Consider the following 21707-nt stretch of genomic DNA (forward strand, 5'->3'; position numbering starts at 1 on the left):
AGGTACCATTATTCATTTTTACCACCACTAAAGACACATTTTCAATAATACCTTATTTATTAAAATGGTAAAGACTCTTATATCTTTGTTTTTATATGTTTTTCAAAATTCTAATCCCAAATTCTAATTTCTAAACCTCCAATTCTAAACCCTAAACCCAAAATCTTCAACTCTAAACCCTAAACCCTAAACTATATACCCTAAATTCAATATCCTAAACCCTAAACCCTAAAGTCTAAACTATAAACCCTAAATCCTTAACTCTAAACCCTAAATCTTAAACTCTAAACCCTAAACTATATACCTTAAACCCTAAAACATCAAATCTGAACCCTAAATCCTAAACCTTTAAATCTAGACCCTTCATTAAAAGTAGTGGTAAAAGTGGTTAGTGTAAACATGAAAAGTGGTATTATGAAAATGGTATTTTTGGCAATTTCTCAAAAAAGAAAAAGAAGTGACAAGAGCTACACGTCAAAAGCTAACGAGAACACATTTAATTAGACAGCATCAGTTGATTACTTTAGATTCGCAACAACATAAGTACACACACACATTTTAAATACGTCATTAAATACATTTTTTTTTAAAACGAGCTTATAATGGTGGGGTGCGACGTATATTAATATTATCTTCTTTAGTTAGCCTTTTACTTAAATTCCCATCTATATAAAATAGCCCACTTTTTAAATATAAATAAAAAAATATTACTATAAAATAGACGCCCCAACGACCACACAAAATAAAAAACAAAAAAGCAATAAATCCAAAAAGAAAAAAGGAAAGTCCCGGAAACGAGACAGCATCATCAGTAATCATCGGCATAAATAGCCCCCACGTCCTCTCTCTCACCTCTCTCATCTCTCTCAAACTCTGTTTCGTCTCGCTCCTTCTCCAAAGTCAATTTCAACACAGGTAGGTTCTACTCTCCTCTCTCTCTCGCACGTGCTACCCATCTCTCTTCCTCCCGTGGATTTGATTCGCCTCTCAATTTCGATTTTCGTCTGTTTTTAGATCTGTAAATTAAATTTCATATTTTGATTTGATTGGGTTTGGTATGTTTCTGAAACCCTAATTATCGTTTATTGTGTGTTGAATAGAAAAAGTGTTTGCATGAGTGGTAGTACTGAGATCAGAGGATTATGTCGTCGCTCAGCAGAGAACTCGTCTTCTTGATCCTCCAGTTTCTCGACGAGGAGAAATTCAAAGACACTGTTCACAGGTCACAATTTTCAAAATTGCCCCCTTTTCAAAGTTCGAAACTTTAAATTGTAAAAAAAAGAAGATTACTTTTTGGAATTGAGTGTGGCTGAGGCCTTGTGTTGTATGTGGTTCTGTTTCTCTATAGGTTGGAGAAGGAGTCTGGATTTTACTTCAACATGAGGTACTTTGAAGACAGTGTGACCGCTGGCGAGTGGGACGATGTGGAGAAGTACCTTTCTGGATTCACTAAAGTTGATGATAATAGATACTCTATGAAGATCTTCTTCGAGATTCGTAAGCAGAAGTACCTTGAAGCACTTGACAAGTTAGTGTTTCTTGTCTTTTTTTTTTTTAGTTTGGATGCTAAGTTGAGTCCTGAATTTATACATTTTCGCTTTTGTGTTTCTTTTCATAGGAAAGATAATGCCAAGGCAGTTGAAATCCTTGTTAAGGAGTTGAAAGTGTTCTCCACGTTCAATGAAGAGCTTTTTAAGGAGATCACCATGCTTTTAACCTTGACTAACTTCAGGTACAGTCTTTATATCTGGAGTATGAATGAGATATGAAAATGTATTCCCTACTTCTTGTTGTTGAGTTGTTAACTGTTTCCATTGACCAATAATCCGTTTTTTTACTTGTAACTTTTCAAGGGAGAATGAGCAGCTTTCCAAGTATGGGGATACCAAGTCTGCAAGAGGCATTATGCTGGGGGAACTTAAGAAACTGATTGAGGCTAACCCTCTCTTCCGGGACAAGCTTCAGTTTCCCACTTTGAAGAATTCTAGATTGAGAACCTTAATTAACCAAAGGTGCGTTTAACCCTATGCTTACAAGCTGTTTTTCTATTGTCGTCTCTCTTTCGGTGGAGCAACTAGCTGAATGTCTGTTTCTGTTGAAATTGTAGTTTGAACTGGCAGCATCAGCTTTGCAAGAACCCAAGGCCTAACCCGGATATAAAAACACTCTTTATTGACCATAGTTGTGGGCATCCAAATGGTTCACATGTTGCTTCCCCTGCAACTAATCATTTAATGGGTTCTGCCCCTAAAGTTGGAGGCTTCCCACCATTAGGTGCTCATGGTGTAAGTGTTCTAAGATATAACTACTTTTCTTTGATTAGTAGTGCAAATGAAATTTAATATATGAATATCTCTTGTTTCAGCCTTTTCAGCCAACACCTGCTCCTCTTACAACTTCCCTTGCTGGATGGATGCCTAATCCTTCTGTATCACACCCTGCTGTTTCTGCTGGACCTATCGGCCTAGGAGCCCCCAACAGTGCTGGTAATGTTGTCACGACTAACATTTTACGTAGTTTATAATGTGGCGATCTCTTTGTGTAATATTATGTTTCCCAATTTGATACCTCGTCTTAATCTGTATTCATCATTTCCTCCTTACAGTGTCTATGCTAAAGCATCCCAGGACTCCTCCTACTAATAGCCTAGCAATGGATTATCAAACAGCAGATTCTGAAAGTGTATTGAAGAGACCCAGGCCTTTTGGTATATCAGACGGGGTATAAACGGTTGCTTATTCGTTTTTCAGCTTGAGGTCGCATCCCTAATATCTTAGAAATTCATAGTTTTCCTTGAACATGCTACAGGTTAATAATCATCCAGTGAATGTCTTGCCAGTCACATATCCAGGGCAAGGCCATGCTCATGCATCTTTTTCTACTGATGACTTGCCCAAAAATGTTGGCAGGGTTTTGAGTCAGGGTTCTGCCATTAAGAGCATGGATTTCCATCCAGTACAACAAACTATGCTTCTTGGTTAGTTATCTTTACCGAAGCATGAATCAATCCTTTGATTTATGCTGCCTTATACCATGGTTACCTGCAAAACTTGTATCTGACAGAATGTATTTTATGTTTTCAGTGCAATATGTTGATTTATCTTGATTTTAATGTTGGATATGCATTTGTTTGATAGTTGGCACCAATGTTGGTGATATTGCAATATGGGAGGTGGGTAGCAGGGACAAGCTTGTTTCTAGAAGCTTTAAAGTTTGGGATCTTGCTGTCTGCACTGCGAATCTTCAGGTATGGTTCATCTTCTTATTGATATATTATAACAGTTATAAGATAGTGGAGTGGGAAGTTTTTTTCTTATGTTAGCAATAACCATAAAGAATTAGTGAGAAACTCATCAAGGTAAATAGCTAATTATCTTATAATTTATTAAAGGTTTTACTATGGCCATATACTATATCAAGAACATCTTTTTCTTTTGCTTACTTGTTGTTTGGTCTCATTCTTGTGCATTAGGCTTCACTTGCTAGCGAGTATACTGCAGCAGTAAACAGAGTTGTTTGGAGTCCTGACGGAGGTCTTCTGGGTAAGACATTCGGTCATCTTCATGTCGTATTGTAAAGTCAGTTACATGTGTCCCTAATGGGTTTAGGCTGGTTATCGTATAAACGTTTTGGTAAATCCAGCTCTTATAACGTCTACCTCTTATTTCAGGTGTCGCATATTCTAAGCATATTGTGCATATATATTCGTATCATGGCGGCAATGATTTACGGAATCATCTAGAGGTTTGTCCACTTACTCGGGACTTTATATTTCGTTGAGTTTGCACTAATCTCTTTATCTTTTCCTAGTCAGTTACTCAGTTACCATTCAGCTTATATTTTACTCGTTTGAAGTATTATTGATATTAAGTAGATTACATAGGCATGTAATCTGTTTACCGGAAGGATGTATAGTTCCCTGGTTTATATATTTGTTCTTGTATGTAGGATTCTACCATTATTGTCCAATTGACTGGTGTCCCTATTTGATGTTTGTTTTTTTGTTTATTTATGGTCATAATAGGTTGATGCTCATGCTGGTAATGTCAACGATCTTGCTTTCTCCCTGCCAAACCAGCAATTGTGTTTTGTGACTTGTGGAGAAGACAAGACAATAAAGGTTTGAATCCTAGAATATGTTTTCAGAGTTGGATAATAGGAGCATCCTGCTTATTAGATACTTTTTATTAAACAGGTCTGGGATGCTGTTACTGGAAATAAATTGCACACATTTGAAGGTCATGAGGCACCTGTTTATTCCGTGTGCCCACACCAGAAAGAGAATATTCAGGTATTTCAATATGCATGAAATGTCTCCTCCTCTTTCTTCTAGGGCATTCCATAAGATACAAACTGGAGTTTTCTGCTCAACTAGAATTCGAACTTCCATCCTACGCCAAGATTATGTTTCTTACAAAAGTACAAATACATGTACATATAGTATAGAAGAACCTGCAGCCACATTCTGTTTCCAATGTATAAGCTTGAAACTCACTTTCTTGTGATAATATCTTGTTGGTTTGCTGTACAGTGATGCTGCCAATTTTATGCTTCTTGCTTTACATTTTTAATATGTGCGCAAGATTGTTATGATAGAGATTTTTTTCTTTCTGTCAGTTTATATTCTCAACTGCTGTTGATGGGAAAATAAAAGCTTGGTTATATGACAACATGGGTTCTAGAGTGGATTATGATGCCCCCGGTAGATCTTGCACGGCAATGGCATATTGTGCTGATGGAACTAGGTAAGTGACTCCCTGTCATCCTTTTATGCTAACTTATACATTCTTTAACTCACGTCTCTTTTATTGTTTCGTTTGTTGCAGATTGTTCTCTTGTGGTACTAGTAAGGAGGGGGAATCATTCATTGTTGAATGGAATGAAAGTGAAGGAGCTGTGAAGCGGACTTACCATGGACTGGGGAAACGGTCTGTGGGGGTCGTTCAGTTTGATACCATGAAGAATAAATTTTTGGTTGCTGGTGATGAGTTCCAAGTCAAATTTTGGGATATGGATAGTGTTGATCTCTTGACTACAACACATGCAGACGGGGGATTGCCGGTAATGCTCTATACTCTTTATATTGGTTTAGTTGACATTTAAAAGGAATGGTTACTAACATAATATTTTCAGTCTTCCCCTTGCTTAAGGATCAACAAAGAAGGAACTCTACTGGCTGTCTCAACTACTGAGAATGGAATTAAGATACTAGCGAATGCTGAAGGTTCCAGAATTTTGCACTCCATGGCAAACCGTGGCCTTGAAAGCTCTAGAGCTCCTCCTGGATCAGTTGCGAAGGTAAAAAACTATCATCATACCTTATATGTTCTGCTATATCTGGGTGCTATTGCATGGAAAAGAAAAACTGAAAAGTGCATGATTTTGTTAATAGGGTCCTATAGTTGGAGCATTTGGGACTCCAAGTTCAAGCACTGGAATGAGTCTCTCAATGGCTGATAGAAGTGGACCAGGGGCTTCTGTTACTGGAATGGTAATCCCACACCTGTGAAATGTTTTAAGATATTTTGGTTGGTTTAGATATCTGCACATCGTTTCTCTAGGGAAGTTGGCAAGAGATCAAAGTGTAACTGTTACTAGTTCACTCAAATGCCATAGAAGGCAAACTGTGGTTGAACTCCTACTAAGTTTATTTTACAATCTGTTGGTTTTAGAATGGAGATAATCGCAGTCTGCCAGATGTCAAACCACGAATCCCCGATGAGGATAAATCAAAGATTTGGAAGCTGACAGAGATCAGCGAACGTTCTCATCTCCGTACTATGCGGCTTCCTGATAGCCTGGTACAAGCAAGAGTATGTATCCAAAATATCCCAAACACACTGCCATTATGTTGTAGACATTTGCTTACAAAAATTTGTATGCCAGGGAGAGCTAATTTTTTTTTAGATCTTGAAGTAGAACTTCTTTGATTATATTTTGATATCTAATTTATTTTTGGGAGTCCTTTTTAGATCTCTTTCTCCTCTTCTTGTTTTTGTCATGATGACATCTTGTTTCTCGGTGCAGGTTGTTAAGTTGATATATACAAATTCTGGAAGTGCTATATTGGCATTAGCAGAAAATGCTTTACATAAACTATGGAAATGGCAAAAGACTGAGCGCAATCTTTTGGGAAAGGTACATCATAACACGTTGTGATGATTCAACATCTAGTGGTGATTATGAAACTCAATAGTTATATCTTCTTCTTATATGGATTTTGCTTGTTTAGGCAAATAGCAATGTCCCACCACAGCTTTGGCAGCCATCTAGTGGAGTTGTAATGACAAATGACACACGCGAGGGAAACAAAGAAGATGTAGTTCCATGCTTTGCGCTCTCAAAGAATGATTCTTATGTCATGTCAGCCTCAGGAGGAAAAATTTCCTTGTTCAACATGATGACTTTTAAGGTCCCTCCAGTTCTGTGTCATCTGTTGGGCTACAAAGTTTGCATATACTCAATTTTTTTTTTTGTTTACTTTGCAGACGATGACGACATTCATGGCGCCTCCTCCAGCAGCGACTTCACTCGCCTTCCACCCCCAAGACAATAACATTATTGCTATTGGAATGGACGACTCTTCTATTCAAATCTACAATGTCAGAGTGGATGAGGTATCTCACTTTATCTGGAAATATTAAAGACTTATTATCGTTTTTAATAGAAACAAATAGTTTTTAACAACTTTTGGCTTGTAATGATTCTTGTAGGTTAAAAGTAAATTAAAAGGTCATCAGAAGAGAGTGACTGGCTTAGCATTCTCAAACGTTCTGAATGTACTTGTTTCGTCTGGTGCTGATTCTCAGGTATGCTTATACGCTACATTGACTCTAATTATGTTCGGATAAAGATCTTGTCAGTGCTTGCTTTCATCTGTGAATTTGTCTGTTTTACAAAGTAGTTTTGGGTTCTGTCTGTATAGCTTTGTGTATGGAGTATGGATGGATGGGAGAAGCAAGCTAGCAAACAGATACAAATTCCCAGCGGGCATTCACCAAACCCACTTGCTCATACACGCGTTCAGTTCCATCAGGATCAAACACATGTTCTTGTGGTCCATGCCAGCCAGTTAGCTATATATGAGGCTCCTAAATTAGAGAGCATGAAGCAGGTTTGTTGCTACATCCCATATATCTCTAGAGCTTTGCATTAAATGTTTTCTCAGGCTTGATTAAATTCTTTTTCTCTGAATATATAATATAGTGGATCCCGAAGGAATCAAGTGGGTCAGTGACAGATGCTGTATACTCGTGTGATAGCCAGTCAATCTACGCTGCCTTTGACGATGGAAGTGTGAGTATCTTGACGGCAACAACGTTGCAACTCAAGTGCCGCATTGGTCCCAGTTCATATTTGCCTTCAAATCCGAGGTAAAGAATCCTTTCCTATATTTCAGCTTTTGTCACCATTGGCCAACACAGCATCAATAACATCTGGCTCTCTGTTGAACAGCTCGAGAGTATATCCAGCTACCATCGCAGCCCATCCCTCTGAACCAAATCAATTTGCAGTTGGACTTACTGATGGTGGGGTTCACGTGATCGAACCACCAGGACCAGAAGGGAAGTGGGGAACGTCTCCACCGCCAGAGAACGGTGCAGGACCAAGCGTCTCCTCAGCACCTGGATCAGATCAACAGCCGAGGTGAGGTGAGGTCTGATTCAGTAAGCTCCGCACCACCATGATGCAGCCTCTTAAGTTATTATTTATAGACTTTGAGAGGAGAGCTCTGCGATTGTAGGGTTATATATTGGCTTTACTCATTCATAGTAGGTGAAAGGTGAAGCAGTAGTGTCTTCCATTAAGTCTAGTGCTTTTATTTTTAAAATGGTTTCTTTTGAGATTATTCTTATCATCAGATAGTTTCTTTCCCAACAATATGTTTTTAGATTTGGTTTGTAGATACCAGTTTGATTAGCAAATTCAAAAATGCTGGAAATATTGGTGTTCTTGATGGCATGCCAATGCCGAAGCTCTTATTTGTTTAAAAGAACTAGGGATTTATTCGAAACTAGAAATGCATGAGAAGCAGAATCGAAGAGAAGTATAAACTTCCTTGATGACCAAAAAAAAATAGCTATAAACTTTCTAATTTTTAGTGGGATCTTAGTAAAATAAACCTCCTAATTTTAATACTTAGGACTCTTAACTAAACTTATTAATGTTCATAGTGGTGAAGTTTGTGCAAAAGAAAAAGAAAGTTATAAAATGAAAAACACTCGAGTTTGTAATCGTTTTGTTTGTGAGTAACTGGACAAAGAAACTTAGACAAAAAAAAAGAGTACGGTCTGAAGCTTGTGTTCTTTTTTAAGACAACACCCACCCACACGTAAACTTATATCTTATCTAACAAATCACGGTTATAACTCCCATTGACTTGACTTTATTATCCATATATATAGGACCGAACATCAATAATAGAACTAGTTACAAGCCATCGTCTTCTTTTGAGCTTCAGAAGGTAACTTAACGTTTGTGGCCAAGCCAATAGCTTCGAGAAATTTAATAAGATACCAAGTAAAGTCGAGCTGCCACCACTCTAGTCCATGCCTAGCCGAGAACTCGAACGCATGATGATTGTTATGCCATCCTTCACCAAATGTTATAGCCGCTACCCACCTGATTCATCCGGTCCCCAATTTATTTATTATTATTGGTATTAGTAGTATTTAATGAGATTACATATATAAATATGTGTAGTATAGACATTTTACCCATTGTTTTTGGAGAGGTCAGGTGTGTTCCAAGCTCGTGTTCCCCATGTATGGCAAACTGAGTTCACCAGAAAAGTCCCGTGGTATCGAGCCACATTTGCCACACCCTGATGTTACAAGCTCTCTTGTTATTTCACCTTTACCCTTAACTCTTTAAGATAACATTTTCTCATAATCTCATGCTAAGTTTTTTTACGGCATCCATTCTATCGTCGGATTTAAATCCCGATATATATATATATATATATAAAGGAACACATCATCAACACTGATATATACATATATAGACTACTATGCGACTGCTACATGCAATACCACACTCATGACTTGCCTCACTCCGTTGACGAATGTCTAAATAAACTATTAAGAAAATGTTTAAATCAAACTATTATATAACGATATAGCTCAAACTCAATACAAGAAAGAGGTATCCTTACGATTCCCCAGACGAGGAAGGGCATGCGTCCACCAATATAGAGGAGAAGAGCAAAAGCCATTTCATGAAAAAGTATGGTTCGCTGGAGGAACTTGTAGAAGGGCTGCCTCACGAGATCGTTTGCATTCTCCTGTCCACCACACTGCATGCATCCACTAATTTAGTAAGGGTTGGACCAGATGTGTAGTATTAAAAAATGACTCACAATTAACTATTCATTTTCTATTAATTCTTTTCTTTTGTAGGAAGAGACTCATCATGTTTACGATGTTCTTAGAATTACGTGATTATGATTCCATATCCATCAGGAAATCCGAGATTAGTTTGGTTTCTAACAATTAACCATCAATGAGTTTGTTTACTATTGAATTATTTGTTAATCTTCACATGTCCATATCAGGAAATTAATTGGGTTCTTAACCATTTTGACCATTTAATACCTTTCTGTGGATACAACCTGAATCAAATATCCAAGTCATGTGACTAAACCAAAATCCCTGTATAGGACTGTGTGGGTCACGTTGTGTATCACAATGCTTATGATGGTACCGATGGTTGCTCACCCACTCTATTGGGTCTCCCTGCACACAATTTACAAATTATGACTTTAAACATTTGCGCTTCTTTTAGTACATATAACGTTCAAATCAAATAATCGTCTTCAGAATATATAAAAGTCAGACCTGAAAAGCCAGAAGGCCACCATAAGCAAATAGATACTCGAGCCATTTCGGTAGATCAAAACTTCGGTGAGATAGATTCCGATGATAACACAAGGTGATACAGATTCCATTGATGACAACGATCCAAAAGAAAACACGAAAAGCTGACCAATTGAAGTAAAATGGAGCCGAGAGGCTCAGCAAATGAACCCCAGCGAATTGGACTAACCTGATCACATCCCAATAATTCCAACTCCTTTGCCAAAATGCTTTCTTCTTTCTGACCACCACAACCTCGGACAATGGTATCGTCCAGGAGCTCTCGACCTGATCTGATGCATCATGAACACCCACGAACGTATATTTCTTCTGAGGCACGGCTCCTTCTCGTTTGAAGAGACCTGAGTTTGTATAGGTATAGGTGCAATAAGTAGAGAAAGCATTATTGTTACTGGTTTTATGTTGTTTAACAAATGATGAAAGCGGAGAGAGTGGTTTGAGAGTTGTAGCTAGAGACACCATGGGTTCAGGTTTTCAAAGCATGATGCCTTTACATACATACCCAGTGTGCTACTATATATACACATGACTGGAAAGTTACTTCTGGTTTTTAGATCAATTTTCATATTATCAATTTTTTTTCAAAAAAAGGGAAGTTATCCCTTGTTTTGGGCGGGTAAATAGGGCATACAAATTAACAAACTAAAAGAAATTATATAACTGATTAAAATATTCATATAACCTGGGTAAAAATCTAAATAAAGTGATATTAACAATCCTTCGTTTATTATAAGTGATATTAGCAAAAATTGATATATTTTTTCACTCAATATAATGCATATTGAAGTTTGATATCATATTGAAGTTTGATACTCCTTTTGCTTTCTATTATTTGATATTTTAGGTTTATTTATACAAATTAAACATATATTAAATTTTATATATTTTAAGCATAAATATTATCAACTATGTATCCAACTATGGTTTAGTTATTATAAATATACAAAGTTATGTATCATATAAAATTTATAAATTTTGCATTGAAAACTAAATATAGAAAAAAAAACTAGATATAGCATATAATCTGAAACAATTTTTTCTTTCTAAAACATCTGTTAATAAATGAAGGATTGTAATCTTGTATATATTTAATTTGTTTATTTAAATGCAAATTATGCATGGATAGATGAGTCAGATGAGTTATAAATGTTTCATGGATAGAATGTATGTAGCCCATAATTTAAGATGCATTGGGATGCAGAAGAAACGCTAGGAAATATCCTGTTTTCCTTTTGAAACTAATTCCCCTGTTTTCTTAGATCCATGATTTTGAGAAAATATAAAATTTACTTGTTAACTTTAAAATAAAAAAAAAACCTCAAACTAATTATTTTATACTATTAAACTACTTAAATTAATGTAAATATAGATGCTGAAAAGATAAAATTGTTTCAATTGGATATTAATTGAAAAGTTAGATGATTGTGAATAAATATCGATATATCTTATAATAATTATTATCTTAAAAACTGTTGTATGGATTTCATAAATGTTAAATATTCTATGACTATAACTCATGTATATGATTTATACAAAACTAAAATTATATTTACTCAGTTTCAAAATGATGTGTATATGAAGTTTCTACATATATTAAAACCATTTTAAATTTGATTATAAAAATTTTTCTTGGTGATCAATTATTTTGAACAAATTTTAATTAATCAAAATTTAATAAATATAATTAGTTTCAAAATTTTGCAATTTACCTTTATAATTTAATAAAATGTATTTTCTATTTTTTTAGAAAAACATGGAACATTTCAAAACGAAGGGAATATCATATATATTATTTTATATAGAAAGAATAAATGCTTTTGAAAATTTGACATATAAACAAAAAAATTTGTTTCCAGATAATATAAAAGAAAAGTTACACGAGTTATCAAGAAAAAATAAAAATATTGAAAACCCATTACTATTTGTTCTAATGATATGCAATTAGCGATATAAGATAGAATAAACTCACTAATCCTCAAGATGCATCAATGATTTAATGCTTAAAAGATGAATTAAATAAATAAATTGTGTGAATCACTAAATATATAATTAACCCCCTTTTAAGCAACATTTTCGATTATTACATGTCTAACTATTTTTATATTTGAATTCAAATGCTATTGAAAAAGGACAATCTTCCTCAGTTCACATCTATTTTTACTCTAAAAATAAAGTTTGCTATTTTATTATATATTGAAATATCATTTCTCTAATATCATTTTTCTATCTAAAGAAAGAAATGATATTCACTTATTTTTAGAGAAATACAATATATCTTCCTATTTTATTTTTCTTCTATTTTAGAAATGGGAATTTTTTGAAGATCATAGTCTTGCATCTTTTTAGAAAAAAATGTTCTTGCTCGGAACTCCAACGCAAGATGGTTATTCCGCCACCTCTCTCCCTAGTGTTACTATCGACAGCCACCTCCAATTATTTAGCATCATTTATGTTCACATTAATTATTTACAACTCATACAGATAAATGTATTTTCCTATTACCAACTATTCCGCCCACACCATATAGTATATTAGTATAATATTACAAGATTTTCGTGTCAATTTAAATGATATGTTCAATTTACAATGCATATCTTTTTACAGATTTTATTTTTATTATCGACTGAACATGATACATGTTATTTTGTTTTCGAAATATTTTTTTTTAAAAAAATTTATGTGTAAAAACCTTAAACATGTGATACAAAAGAGTTTGTATCATTTGTTCTCGGAAAGATATCTATTGCTCCAAAGCTTAGTTTCCAATTCCATACATGCGAAGCTGCGGTCATCACAAAAGTGGAATGTCGCACGAATACAATTTTCAGTTAGACTAACCGATGGTGGGCTTCACGTCGTGATCCAAATACCATGAATAGAACGGAGGTGCATAATGTCCCACCACCAGAAAACGGTGCAGGACCAACCGTCTTTAATAAGAGTCGGCCATGAAATTTATAGAGTTTGAGACAATTACTAAACATATATTTTTCTTAATTATTTATGGGTCAAATAATATAACATAATATTAACAAATTTTTGGGGGATCATAGCCATAGTTGAATGATTCATCTCGTTATGTTTAGGACTGGCTCTGCTCTTCATTAGCAACCGGATCAGATCAATAGCCAAGGTGAGGTGAAGTTTGATTCAGCAATTGCACCAAAAAAAGACTGATTCAGCAAGCTCTGCACCATGATGCAGTCATGCAGCCTTCCAAGTTAGTACTTATACATTTTGGGAGAGAGCTCTGCGATTGTAGCCTTGTAGGTTATATGTGTTGTCTTATTCCTAGCTAGTAGGTGAAAAGGTTAAGCCGTAGTGTCTTCCATTAATTAGATTGTTTTATTTTTAAATCGTTTCTTTTTGAGATTATTCTTATCATCTTTTCTTTTTATCACAACATTCTTATCATCTATTATTATCCTTTTGTATTGAATGTAACTATAGTAATTTAAAATTCTTGATCAGTTTGTCACATACGGTCTCTTGCACAGACATATATTACCTTTTTATGTAAACACAAAAAAAAGCACAAACCCCTTTTTGAACTATCATAGCGCCAATGGTACAGTTTTGATTATATACTGGTCGTAACCACGTAGTTTTAAGATCAGTCACTAGTCAATGCCATTCGTTGTTTCTGAACTTCTGATGGCAGCTTAACATCGGTTGCTAATCCAAGGGCTTGGAGGAATCTAACAACATACCAAGTCATATCAAGTTGCCACCACTCTAGGCCATGTCTAGCTGAGAACTCAAAAGCATGGTGATTGTTGTGCCATCCTTCTCCAAACGCAAGAGCTGCTACCAACCTGTAACAGCATAACTCAGAAAAGAGTTATATATAACCCTCTCAAACGATTGACTTTATTAAGGAGGTGATGGATGATAAGTAAGTATACCAGTTGTTCTTAGACAGGTCTCCAGTGTTCCATGCTTGTTCCCCCCATACATGACAAGCTGAGTTTACTAACCAAGTTATATGATACACCCATACTATTCTTACACCCTGCAATCCTCTCAAAAGAAAAAAAAACAATAAAGATTAGAAACGTAAGGGACAAGAAGTAAAGGTTGTTATCAGTGTAGTTTCACTTCTAAGGGCAACCAAACAGAAGTCATTAAACATTCACAAGAAGAGCATGAGCCAGAGATATTTTCGTACAAGAAACAAAACACGTTTACTTATGGTTCTCTCTTTGTTCAACTAACACAACTTGCGTGGCCAGAAAATTAAAATTGATAGCCACACACAAAATTAACAGTGATAGACTCAAAATGAACATACCATCCCCCAAACAACGAAGGGGAAGCCTCCAATTGCGTATAGAGCAACTGCTAGAGCCAGCGGATGCCAAATGTAAGTAGATCTAAGGAACCGATAGAACGGCTGCTTCTCTAGATCTCCAACATTATTACGCTCACCTACCTTGAAACATCAAAAAAAAAAAAAAAAACACAACACTAGATCAGTGATAAAACAACACGTACGTCCTTGACAAAGAAAAAACAAATCCTTACCCTTTGGGTGATAGTATTGGCATCAAACATCCAATTCATATGACTAAACCAAAACCCATCAAGTGGACTATGAGGATCTCTGTCTGAATCACAGAACTGATGATGGTACCTATGTGTACTCACCCAATCAATAGGGTTGCCCTGATAGACAACAACACAACATCGATCATTTCTACAGACCAAACTACATTATCATCAAAACCAATGAGAGGTTTCCAATTCACACACTGACCTGAAGAGCTTGAGTCCCACAATAAGCAAACAAGTACTCAAGCCATTTAGGAAGCTTGAAGCTCTTATGAGAGAGATTCCTATGGAAAGATAGAGTAACACCAAAAAGCCCAGTAACGATATAAAGCCCAAAAGCAACCAACACAGCTCTCCAGTTAAACTGAAACGGAGCCAAAAGGCTAAGCACATGCATTGACAACACCACAGCAACAGCTCCAAAGTCCATCGGCAACCATTCTCTTTCCCACCACGGCACCGTATCCTTCTTCTTCTTCACCATCACATCAGATAGCATTATCCTTCTGTAATCTCCCGGCTCCGCAGCTGATGCGGTGACATCTCGCTTCGGACCCTTTTCAGAGAATGCGGAGACGAGGCTCGGGAGCTTGAAAGGAGCGAGCTTTTGGCTGTGGGTGAGAGAGATTCTGGTGAGGTTTAACGACGGTGGTGTGGTTAGAGTTCGTGGAGGTGAAGAGAGGCAAAAAGGCTTGGACTTTGTTAGTGGGGAAGTCAAAAGAGAAGCCATTGTCGACGTGATAGCCAAGAGAAAGAAGAGAAGAGATTTAAACCCTACGTTCGCGTATACAAGACAAGGTCTGTCTTTTTGAATTTTTTTTTTTTTGTCACCAAAAGAAAAAAAAAAAAAAAAAAAGTTCACTTGTGTACATACAAAAAAAAAGTTCACAAGTGAACTAAACCGCGGATATTCTCTTCAAATTTTATTGTTTTTTACTGATCTGCCCTTGTATTTATCAGAAACTTACAAATCACCCCAATCCAATTGTTTTTGTGAGTTTTCCGTGTTGGGCTTATGTTGGTTATCCTTTAAATGGGCTTATGGTTTTGGCCCATAATAAGAGAGGGAAATGTTCCAACAATTCAAATAAGATTTTTCTATGTGAGAGTTGCAAGTTTTTGTTTTCATCTGGTGTGATAAAAAAAATCTTTGAAGATATATGTATTTGTGGTGCCAAAGAATCCTTATCTTGAAACCATATATCAACTGCTCTTCCGTCTACCATCAAGAAGAGCTTCTCATCAGATCGGTTTCCCATGGCTGCAGTCGCTAACACCGCCGCTATTTTCGCGTCTCCTTCCCAGCCTATTTCTTCTAAACGCAGTCTCTGTAAGTCTTTTACACTTAACATATGTAATTCTATATACTGCATATGCTCTTTTGATAAATAAAAAATACTATATTAGAATCAGTCACTGAAGCTTTTTAAATAATATATAGTTTACAGTTCAACAATTAGTCCACTACAAAGGAGATTTCCAACGAGGAAGCTTGATCTCCAAGTAAAAGCTGCTGCCACGACTCTTGCCCCCCTCGAAGAGATCAAAGAGTATGACCCTTTTTAGTTCTTCCTGTCACTTTTGGTCGATATAACTATATTAGTATAAATTAAACATAGTTGATTCATTCTGTAGATATAAGCTTCCTTCATGGGCAATGTTCGAGATGGGGAGAGCTCCAGTGTACTGGAAAACCATGAATGGTCTTCCTCCAACCGCAGTAAGTTTCTCTAGACCTTGATAAGCTCAAAGCTAACACTCCTTAACTCAGATTTCTTATAAAACTTTCTTGAATTTAGGGTGAAAAGTTGAAACTTTTCTATAACCCAGCTGCTACTGAACTCACTCCTAACGAGGACTATGGGGTTGCTTTCAACGGTGAGCTTCTCATACAACATATAATAAACTTTTATTCTAAATGTGTCCAATGAGCTGACGCAGTGAAGGGACCGTTTTGGTATAAATTTTTTTAGCAACTTGATTGTTATAATACTACTCATCAGTCATGGAGTTTATTAGTCCACTAGTTTTACATCAAACTATGACTTGTGAGTAACTTCTTGCCAAATTAAACTAGTCTGACGCTACATAGACCAATCTATGTAATGACAGAAAAAATGAAATTGAATGATTCAATTGAATACCAATGGTGCAGGAGGTTTTAACCAACCAATCATGTGTGGTGGGGAACCAAGAGCAATGCTTAAAAAAGATCGAGGCAAAGCCGATTCTCCCATATACACTATGCAGATTTGCATTCCTAAGCACGGTCCGTTTTCTGTACAATCAAATCAATATCATTATTTATAATTTATGTGACAAAATTGTTATAGTAGTGCAGTTTGATATTTATATATTCCTATGAATGATTTCAGCTGTGAATTTGATATTCTCGTTCACCAATGGTGTCGACTGGGACGGTCCATACAGGCTTCAGTTCCAAGTCCCTAAGAGATGGCAAAACAAACCTATTGAGTTCTTCAATGAGGTATATATCACAGTTTGTTTTGTATTCAACTCCATAGTTTTATTCAAAAAGTTTAAAAGAGTTTTATTCAAATCATAATTTCTATTTTACCAATGTTATTTATCAATCGGTCACAAAGGGTCTAGCGAATGAGTTGAGTCAAGATGGAGCCTGCGAGAGAGCAATATTTCCTGACTCCAACATTGTTGCGACACGGTGCACAATGATTGCCAACTTGACGGTCGAAGGAGTACGTATCTCACCAACTATATAAAAATATAAATCGTTTGTTAGACTATATGTTTCTAACATATTTAAGTTTTTAATTTATGAATGACTTTCAGGGTGATAGATGCAATCTAGATCTCGTTCCTGGGTGTATGGATACAAATTCAGAACATTTCAACCCGTTGGCTAATGTTGATGATGGTTCTTGCCCTCTGGAGTTATCCGATTCTGATGAATAGAACTGATATATATTCATGTAAATATATAAACACAGATATGTTTATATCAGTGTGAGTTTGAATATGTATGCATGTGGATGTGGTAAGTGAATACGATAAATGTCACTTGTTAGTTTTTGTATAGTTATATAAGAGCTTTACACTTTAACTATCCGACTTTTTTCTAAGCCACCGAATATTAGTTAATCATGTTGATGCATATATTAGTTGAACTAACATATTTAGAGACTAAGTACACTATTATTGTTTTGTTAAAATGTTTTTTGGAACACAACTAAGTACATTATATTGGAGAATTTTCTCAACAAAAAGACAAGGTATAATATATTACGACCTGTTGCTTTCCCCTGGACCAAACTACTATTAATGATCATGGATTGGTGTACCTGTCCCGTTAACTTACACGAAAACCATCTTGACCTACTCGTGGAAAACAAAACACATGTTGCACCAAAAATGGTGAAGAAAGTACATTAATAATTTAATGCCGGATTTTTTGTATCATTAGATTTTGCAAATTGCAGTTTACGCAATACAAGTATGGTCGAATGATTTTCAATTTTGAATACTTTTAATTATATTTTTTTTGAAACACGAATACTCTTAATTATATACTTATATCAAAATGTTATAGAATCACCATTCAGTCGAATATAATGATTTTTCAATGATTTTATCTGTTTTAGTTAAGTTGTAGAAAGAGCCTATGAATTTCAGATGGACTCACATGCAACTCCTAATATCGAATTGAATGAAATAGTTGTAGGAAGATCACAAAATACACTCCTATAATTCACAATAACGTACACATTTAGTTAGGTTCAACTAATGAAACCCTATACGATTGAAGTCATTTGAAAGAAATAAATGTAATTCATTAGACTTTAACTAAACCAAATATGTTGAAGTTCAACTAAACATTTAAAATGAAAACAAAAGATTAATTGAGTAGCGAGTCTTTAGAAATCAAACTAAAACCATTGCCTAAATTCTGTCTCTTGCTCATCATCTCCTCGTATTTCCCGGCCAAAGAGTCAAAGAGAATCCCAGCTCCAACTCCTACCGCAAGATCGATTGTGTAGTGTCCTCTCGTCCCAAGCAGCCTGATCGATTGTAATACGTTGAGGATGTCAAAAAGCATAGCTAGTCTTAACCTCTGCATTCTCCTCATGTCCAAGGATGCGATCATTGAACCAGCGACGTGACCAGAAAAGAAGAGGAAGAATGAGACATTTCCCACCGGAAAATCAACTCCTGATCCTAAAAAATCCTGTAAAAAGAGTCAAATAATTACATTAATCATTGTTTCCTAGAACACTAAAAGAGTTTTTTTTTTAACTAGAACTGTAGAACGCAGATAATTGAGACTGTGTGATTTATGTCCAGTCAATCATCCCGTGGAACATTTTTTTATATATAGAGAAAGGTTCGGTACTCGGTAGCAAACAAAAACAAAACGAAACAAAACAGTAAATACAATCTACTGCAAATTACCCTCCCTGTCTATGCTAACAACCAGATTGCTCCTTCCATTTCAAAATAAGTTGTCATTTAAATATTTCTTCTTTCAAAGTGTTATTTAGTATTTCAATATAAAATTTGACACAAATAATAAATAATTTAACCCTATAAATTAAAGTTATAAATCGTATATTCATAAATCAAATTGTTTTGCTTTTTTAAGGAATCAGATGTTTTGCTAAACCATAATTTTGTAGTTTAGATGTCCGGATTAAAAAATTATAATTTGGGACTGTAATCACAACTATTTTCTATACGATAGAGGCCAAGGGGAAATCACACGTCCAACAGTATATAGGGACCACATAGTTACATCTATTTGGTGCAATACATATATATATACATACTTTTTTGCTATGATGAAAATAAAAAGTTCAAAATATTTGGGGCCTATAAAGTTACAACTGTTTTCTATATGGAAACGGCCAAGGTAAAATCACATGTCCAACAATATTTGGAGACTTTTTTTGCTAAAATTTGAATATTTAGAGACTTGACATAATTAAATATATTTACTACAATATCAATATAATATTACTAAAGGTAGTATAATATACAGTCTTTTATATGTAGTCATTGAAAAGAGAGAGGGATGTAAAGAGTGGGGACCTGAGGGAGAGGGAGCTGAGTAGAGTAACCAAGAATGCCGCGACAAGTAAACATGAAGCAAGCCGAGATAGTGGCTCGTGGTCTTCCTTCCATCAACCATGTCCATACAATATACGTCGTTTGCATCGCGACGAATACCTGTCCCCACCATCCACAAATATTAAATAGTTACAAGTACCAAATCGAATCTAACCAATCTCTTTGCATTGCATGTGATCATGTCTGATCATGTCTCCAACTCATCACCATGTGTCTCTTTTCATTGAGTTGAAACTTTAAAGTTAAAAGCAATCTAATCTATTATTGTACAACTACTTTATAAAGAAAACAAACAAAAAAAAATGGCAGTTGTTAAAAATAAGATTATACTTCTACTTTGATAGCTGAGATTACATTAAATACATTTTGCCCACTAACTACCTACTCTTTGTGTGTTTACAGTATGAGATGTCTTACAATATATATGTTTTAGAGTTTCTACACTTATTAGAAAATATATAAAAATAAGATTGTACTACTACTTTGATAGCTGAGATTACATTAAATACATTTTGCCCACGAACTACCTACTATTTGTGTTTTACAATATATATGTTTTAGAGTTTCTACATTTATTAAGAAAATATACTTCTTATGTATCATTTTAAATGATGTTTAAGGATTTTCACAAAGATTAAAAAATACAATTTTATGCAATTTATCTTGCTTACAAACATTAAACTAAATATTTCAACCAATAAAAATATAATATATATTTTTAATTGGTCACAAATTTCAAATGACATTAAATTTTATTTAGAATTATGAGAACATCATTTATTAAAAAGCAAAATAAAATTTCTTAAACACCACTTAAATGATACAAAAGGAATACTAATTTGATTATAAATACATATTTTATGATTATCTATTTTCACAAATTAAATTAATAAACGATTAATAAGTATAACTAACTTTTGAAATTTATCATTTAACGTTATTACCTAATAAAAATACATAAAAATGTATTTTTGAAATAAATTTATTTTTGTAAAACATGTATCTTTTATAAAAAATTGAGTACTAAACTCAAATCAGCTCTTAAATATCATGCAAGCAAAACTCCAGCTGGATTAAATACCACACAAAATAAAGGAAAAGATCTGAGATTTATGTATATCCATCGCTAACCCCACCTATTTTATTTTGACTAATTCATTGTACTACGAATTAAATAATAAAGAAAAAATACAAAAATGTTAGGTGGGGCATTAAGTTCAAAAGAATATTAGGTGAGGCATGAAGGAATTGAAAGATAATCATTAAATATAGTTTTAACCTAAATTAACTCATACGACATACCGTGTTTAGAGCCGCTAAAAGGGTGTTAAGATCCGGTGAACTCGCCAAGACACGGTTCAGAGAGCGCGTGACCACAAACCCAATATCAAACGGCTCAGACTTCGCCGGAACCATCTGGAGCGTGTACTCAACGCCCATAAAGAACAGAACTCCGACCGCAAAGAAACACGGTATCCAATGGTATCTCGCCACGTAGACAACGTCACGCATAGTCCACGTCAGAAACGACGCCTTGCTCTTCCCTCCTCCTCCGTTGCCGTTGGTGTAGCAGTCGTCGGTTTTCTTGACAACGTTCTCCATTCCGTTTAAGGCCACTCCGTTAGTGTGATATCCGTTAGATCTGCGACGGAGAGGGACGACGGTATTAGTTGACATGACCGTTAGAGTTAACGGAGAGGAACATTTTTTATGTTTAGAGAGATGAGTTATATAAGAGATACGATGCGGAGATTACGAAGGACGTATTGTTTCTTATATTATAAACTGTAGAAAGGAAGATTGTTTGGGTTACAAAAACTCATACGAAAACGATGAGTATGAGATGAGGTTTGAGAGCGACGTTTACGCAAGTCTTTGCTATTTTCTCATCTGTCTTTGTTGGGCTTTTTTTTTTTCCCGTCGAATATTATTATTAAAATCAAAAGGATCGAGTCCAATGAAATACAAGAGGGGCAAAGTCCATATACTACAGCTCATTCCAAGCAACCAAAAGACAAGCCCGAAAGCCCAAAACCCGAAGACCCGAAAGCCCAAAAGAAGAAACCCTAGCAACTGAGACGGCACCGCCGCATGCACCACTGCTCCGAGTCTCTAACCATCCCGGAGTCCCACCGTTCCCTATCTTCTTCACCGCCATAACCTCAACTCAGGTGCTAG

The 21707-nt window shown here is 35.3% G+C and overlaps 5 protein-coding genes across 9 annotated transcripts; 2 read left to right on the plus strand and 3 right to left on the minus strand.

The window, feature by feature from the left end:
• Window positions 1-765: 765 nt before the first annotated feature.
• On the plus strand, window positions 766-7952 carry LOC108862475 (topless-related protein 4). 2 transcript variants are annotated; one of them, XM_018636613.2, is made up of 26 exons: window positions 766-915; window positions 1101-1222; window positions 1349-1528; window positions 1619-1732; window positions 1854-2012; window positions 2108-2285; window positions 2366-2486; window positions 2606-2721; window positions 2809-2977; window positions 3138-3247; window positions 3473-3542; window positions 3671-3744; window positions 4025-4120; window positions 4196-4291; window positions 4618-4745; window positions 4827-5061; window positions 5134-5298; window positions 5393-5491; window positions 5673-5813; window positions 6028-6138; window positions 6233-6412; window positions 6489-6617; window positions 6714-6809; window positions 6926-7114; window positions 7207-7373; window positions 7456-7952. In XM_018636613.2, the coding sequence occupies exons 2-26, from the start codon at window positions 1143-1145 to the stop codon at window positions 7649-7651; spliced, it is 3399 nt and encodes a 1132-aa protein (XP_018492115.1). In that variant the 5' UTR covers window positions 766-915; window positions 1101-1142; the 3' UTR covers window positions 7652-7952. The 2 variants fall into 2 exon arrangements, with proteins under 2 accessions (XP_018492115.1, XP_018492114.1); XM_018636612.2 differs by having other exon boundaries at window positions 809-915; window positions 1107-1222.
• Window positions 7953-8099: 147 nt separating this feature from the next.
• Window positions 8100-10363, minus strand: LOC130495229 (probable lipid desaturase ADS3.2, chloroplastic). The gene is made up of 5 exons (XM_056986617.1): window positions 9837-10363; window positions 9594-9734; window positions 9155-9295; window positions 8718-8824; window positions 8100-8622 (listed from the first exon to the last, which is right to left on the minus strand). Exons 1-5 carry the CDS (start codon window positions 10335-10337, stop codon window positions 8427-8429), a joined length of 1086 nt encoding a protein of 361 aa, XP_056842597.1. The 5' UTR covers window positions 10338-10363; the 3' UTR covers window positions 8100-8426.
• A 2931-nt stretch (window positions 10364-13294) lies between these two features.
• On the minus strand, window positions 13295-15229 carry LOC108863387 (palmitoyl-monogalactosyldiacylglycerol delta-7 desaturase, chloroplastic). The gene is made up of 5 exons (XM_018637793.2): window positions 14632-15229; window positions 14400-14540; window positions 14167-14307; window positions 13781-13887; window positions 13295-13690 (listed from the first exon to the last, which is right to left on the minus strand). The coding sequence occupies exons 1-5, from the start codon at window positions 15154-15156 to the stop codon at window positions 13489-13491; spliced, it is 1116 nt and encodes a 371-aa protein (XP_018493295.2). The 5' UTR covers window positions 15157-15229; the 3' UTR covers window positions 13295-13488.
• Window positions 15230-15596: 367 nt separating this feature from the next.
• Window positions 15597-17511, plus strand: LOC108863389 (protein POST-ILLUMINATION CHLOROPHYLL FLUORESCENCE INCREASE, chloroplastic). Its single transcript, XM_018637799.2, has 8 exons — window positions 15597-15756; window positions 15868-15976; window positions 16062-16146; window positions 16226-16304; window positions 16582-16695; window positions 16802-16914; window positions 17033-17143; window positions 17238-17511. The coding sequence occupies exons 1-8, from the start codon at window positions 15684-15686 to the stop codon at window positions 17358-17360; spliced, it is 807 nt and encodes a 268-aa protein (XP_018493301.1). The 5' UTR covers window positions 15597-15683; the 3' UTR covers window positions 17361-17511.
• Window positions 17512-18219: 708 nt separating this feature from the next.
• LOC108863388 (phosphatidylcholine:diacylglycerol cholinephosphotransferase 1) lies at window positions 18220-21474 on the minus strand. 4 transcript variants are annotated; one of them, XM_018637797.2, is made up of 4 exons: window positions 21355-21474; window positions 20832-21171; window positions 19491-19628; window positions 18220-18630 (listed from the first exon to the last, which is right to left on the minus strand). In XM_018637797.2, the coding sequence occupies exons 2-4, from the start codon at window positions 21129-21131 to the stop codon at window positions 18301-18303; spliced, it is 768 nt and encodes a 255-aa protein (XP_018493299.1). In that variant the 5' UTR covers window positions 21132-21171; window positions 21355-21474; the 3' UTR covers window positions 18220-18300. The 4 variants fall into 4 exon arrangements, with proteins under 4 accessions (XP_018493299.1, XP_018493300.1, XP_018493298.1 ...); XM_018637798.2 differs by having other exon boundaries at window positions 21286-21411; XM_018637796.2 differs by having other exon boundaries at window positions 21272-21409.
• Between the last annotated feature and the right edge of the window lie 233 nt (window positions 21475-21707).

Source organism: Raphanus sativus, chromosome 5 (assembly GCF_000801105.2).
Source record: "Raphanus sativus cultivar WK10039 chromosome 5, ASM80110v3, whole genome shotgun sequence".
Lineage (NCBI taxonomy): Eukaryota > Viridiplantae > Streptophyta > Magnoliopsida > Brassicales > Brassicaceae > Raphanus > Raphanus sativus.

Coding starts and splice junctions, on each gene's coding strand:
- LOC108863388 (XM_018637794.2), bottom strand. CDS start 21,206: ATGTCAACTAATACCGTCGTCCCTCTCCGTCGCAGATCTAACGGATAT. Junction 19,629..20,831: donor TTTTAGCGGCTCTAAACACG/GTATGTCGTATG, acceptor TGGTGGGGACAG/GTATTCGTCGCGATGCAAAC. Junction 18,631..19,490: donor CTCAGCTCCCTCTCCCTCAG/GTCCCCACTCTT, acceptor CTCTTTTTACAG/GATTTTTTAGGATCAGGAGT.
- LOC108863389 (XM_018637799.2), top strand. CDS start 15,684: ATGGCTGCAGTCGCTAACACCGCCGCTATTTTCGCGTCTCCTTCCCAG. Junction 15,977..16,061: donor CCCCTCGAAGAGATCAAAGA/GTATGACCCTTT, acceptor TTCATTCTGTAG/ATATAAGCTTCCTTCATGGG. Junction 16,147..16,225: donor ATGGTCTTCCTCCAACCGCA/GTAAGTTTCTCT, acceptor TCTTGAATTTAG/GGTGAAAAGTTGAAACTTTT.
- LOC108863387 (XM_018637793.2), bottom strand. CDS start 15,156: ATGGCTTCTCTTTTGACTTCCCCACTAACAAAGTCCAAGCCTTTTTGC. Junction 14,308..14,399: donor CCAATACTATCACCCAAAGG/GTAAGGATTTGT, acceptor TGATGTTTCAAG/GTAGGTGAGCGTAATAATGT. Junction 13,691..13,780: donor GACCTGTCTAAGAACAACTG/GTATACTTACTT, acceptor ATGCTGTTACAG/GTTGGTAGCAGCTCTTGCGT.
- LOC108862475 (XM_018636613.2), top strand. CDS start 1,143: ATGTCGTCGCTCAGCAGAGAACTCGTCTTCTTGATCCTCCAGTTTCTC. Junction 2,487..2,605: donor AGGAGCCCCCAACAGTGCTG/GTAATGTTGTCA, acceptor TCCTCCTTACAG/TGTCTATGCTAAAGCATCCC. Junction 2,978..3,137: donor ACAACAAACTATGCTTCTTG/GTTAGTTATCTT, acceptor TTTGTTTGATAG/TTGGCACCAATGTTGGTGAT.
- LOC130495229 (XM_056986617.1), bottom strand. CDS start 10,337: ATGGTGTCTCTAGCTACAACTCTCAAACCACTCTCTCCGCTTTCATCA. Junction 9,735..9,836: donor GTGGCCTTCTGGCTTTTCAG/GTCTGACTTTTA, acceptor AATTGTGTGCAG/GGAGACCCAATAGAGTGGGT. Junction 9,296..9,593: donor CAGGTTGTATCCACAGAAAG/GTATTAAATGGT, acceptor GGATGCATGCAG/TGTGGTGGACAGGAGAATGC.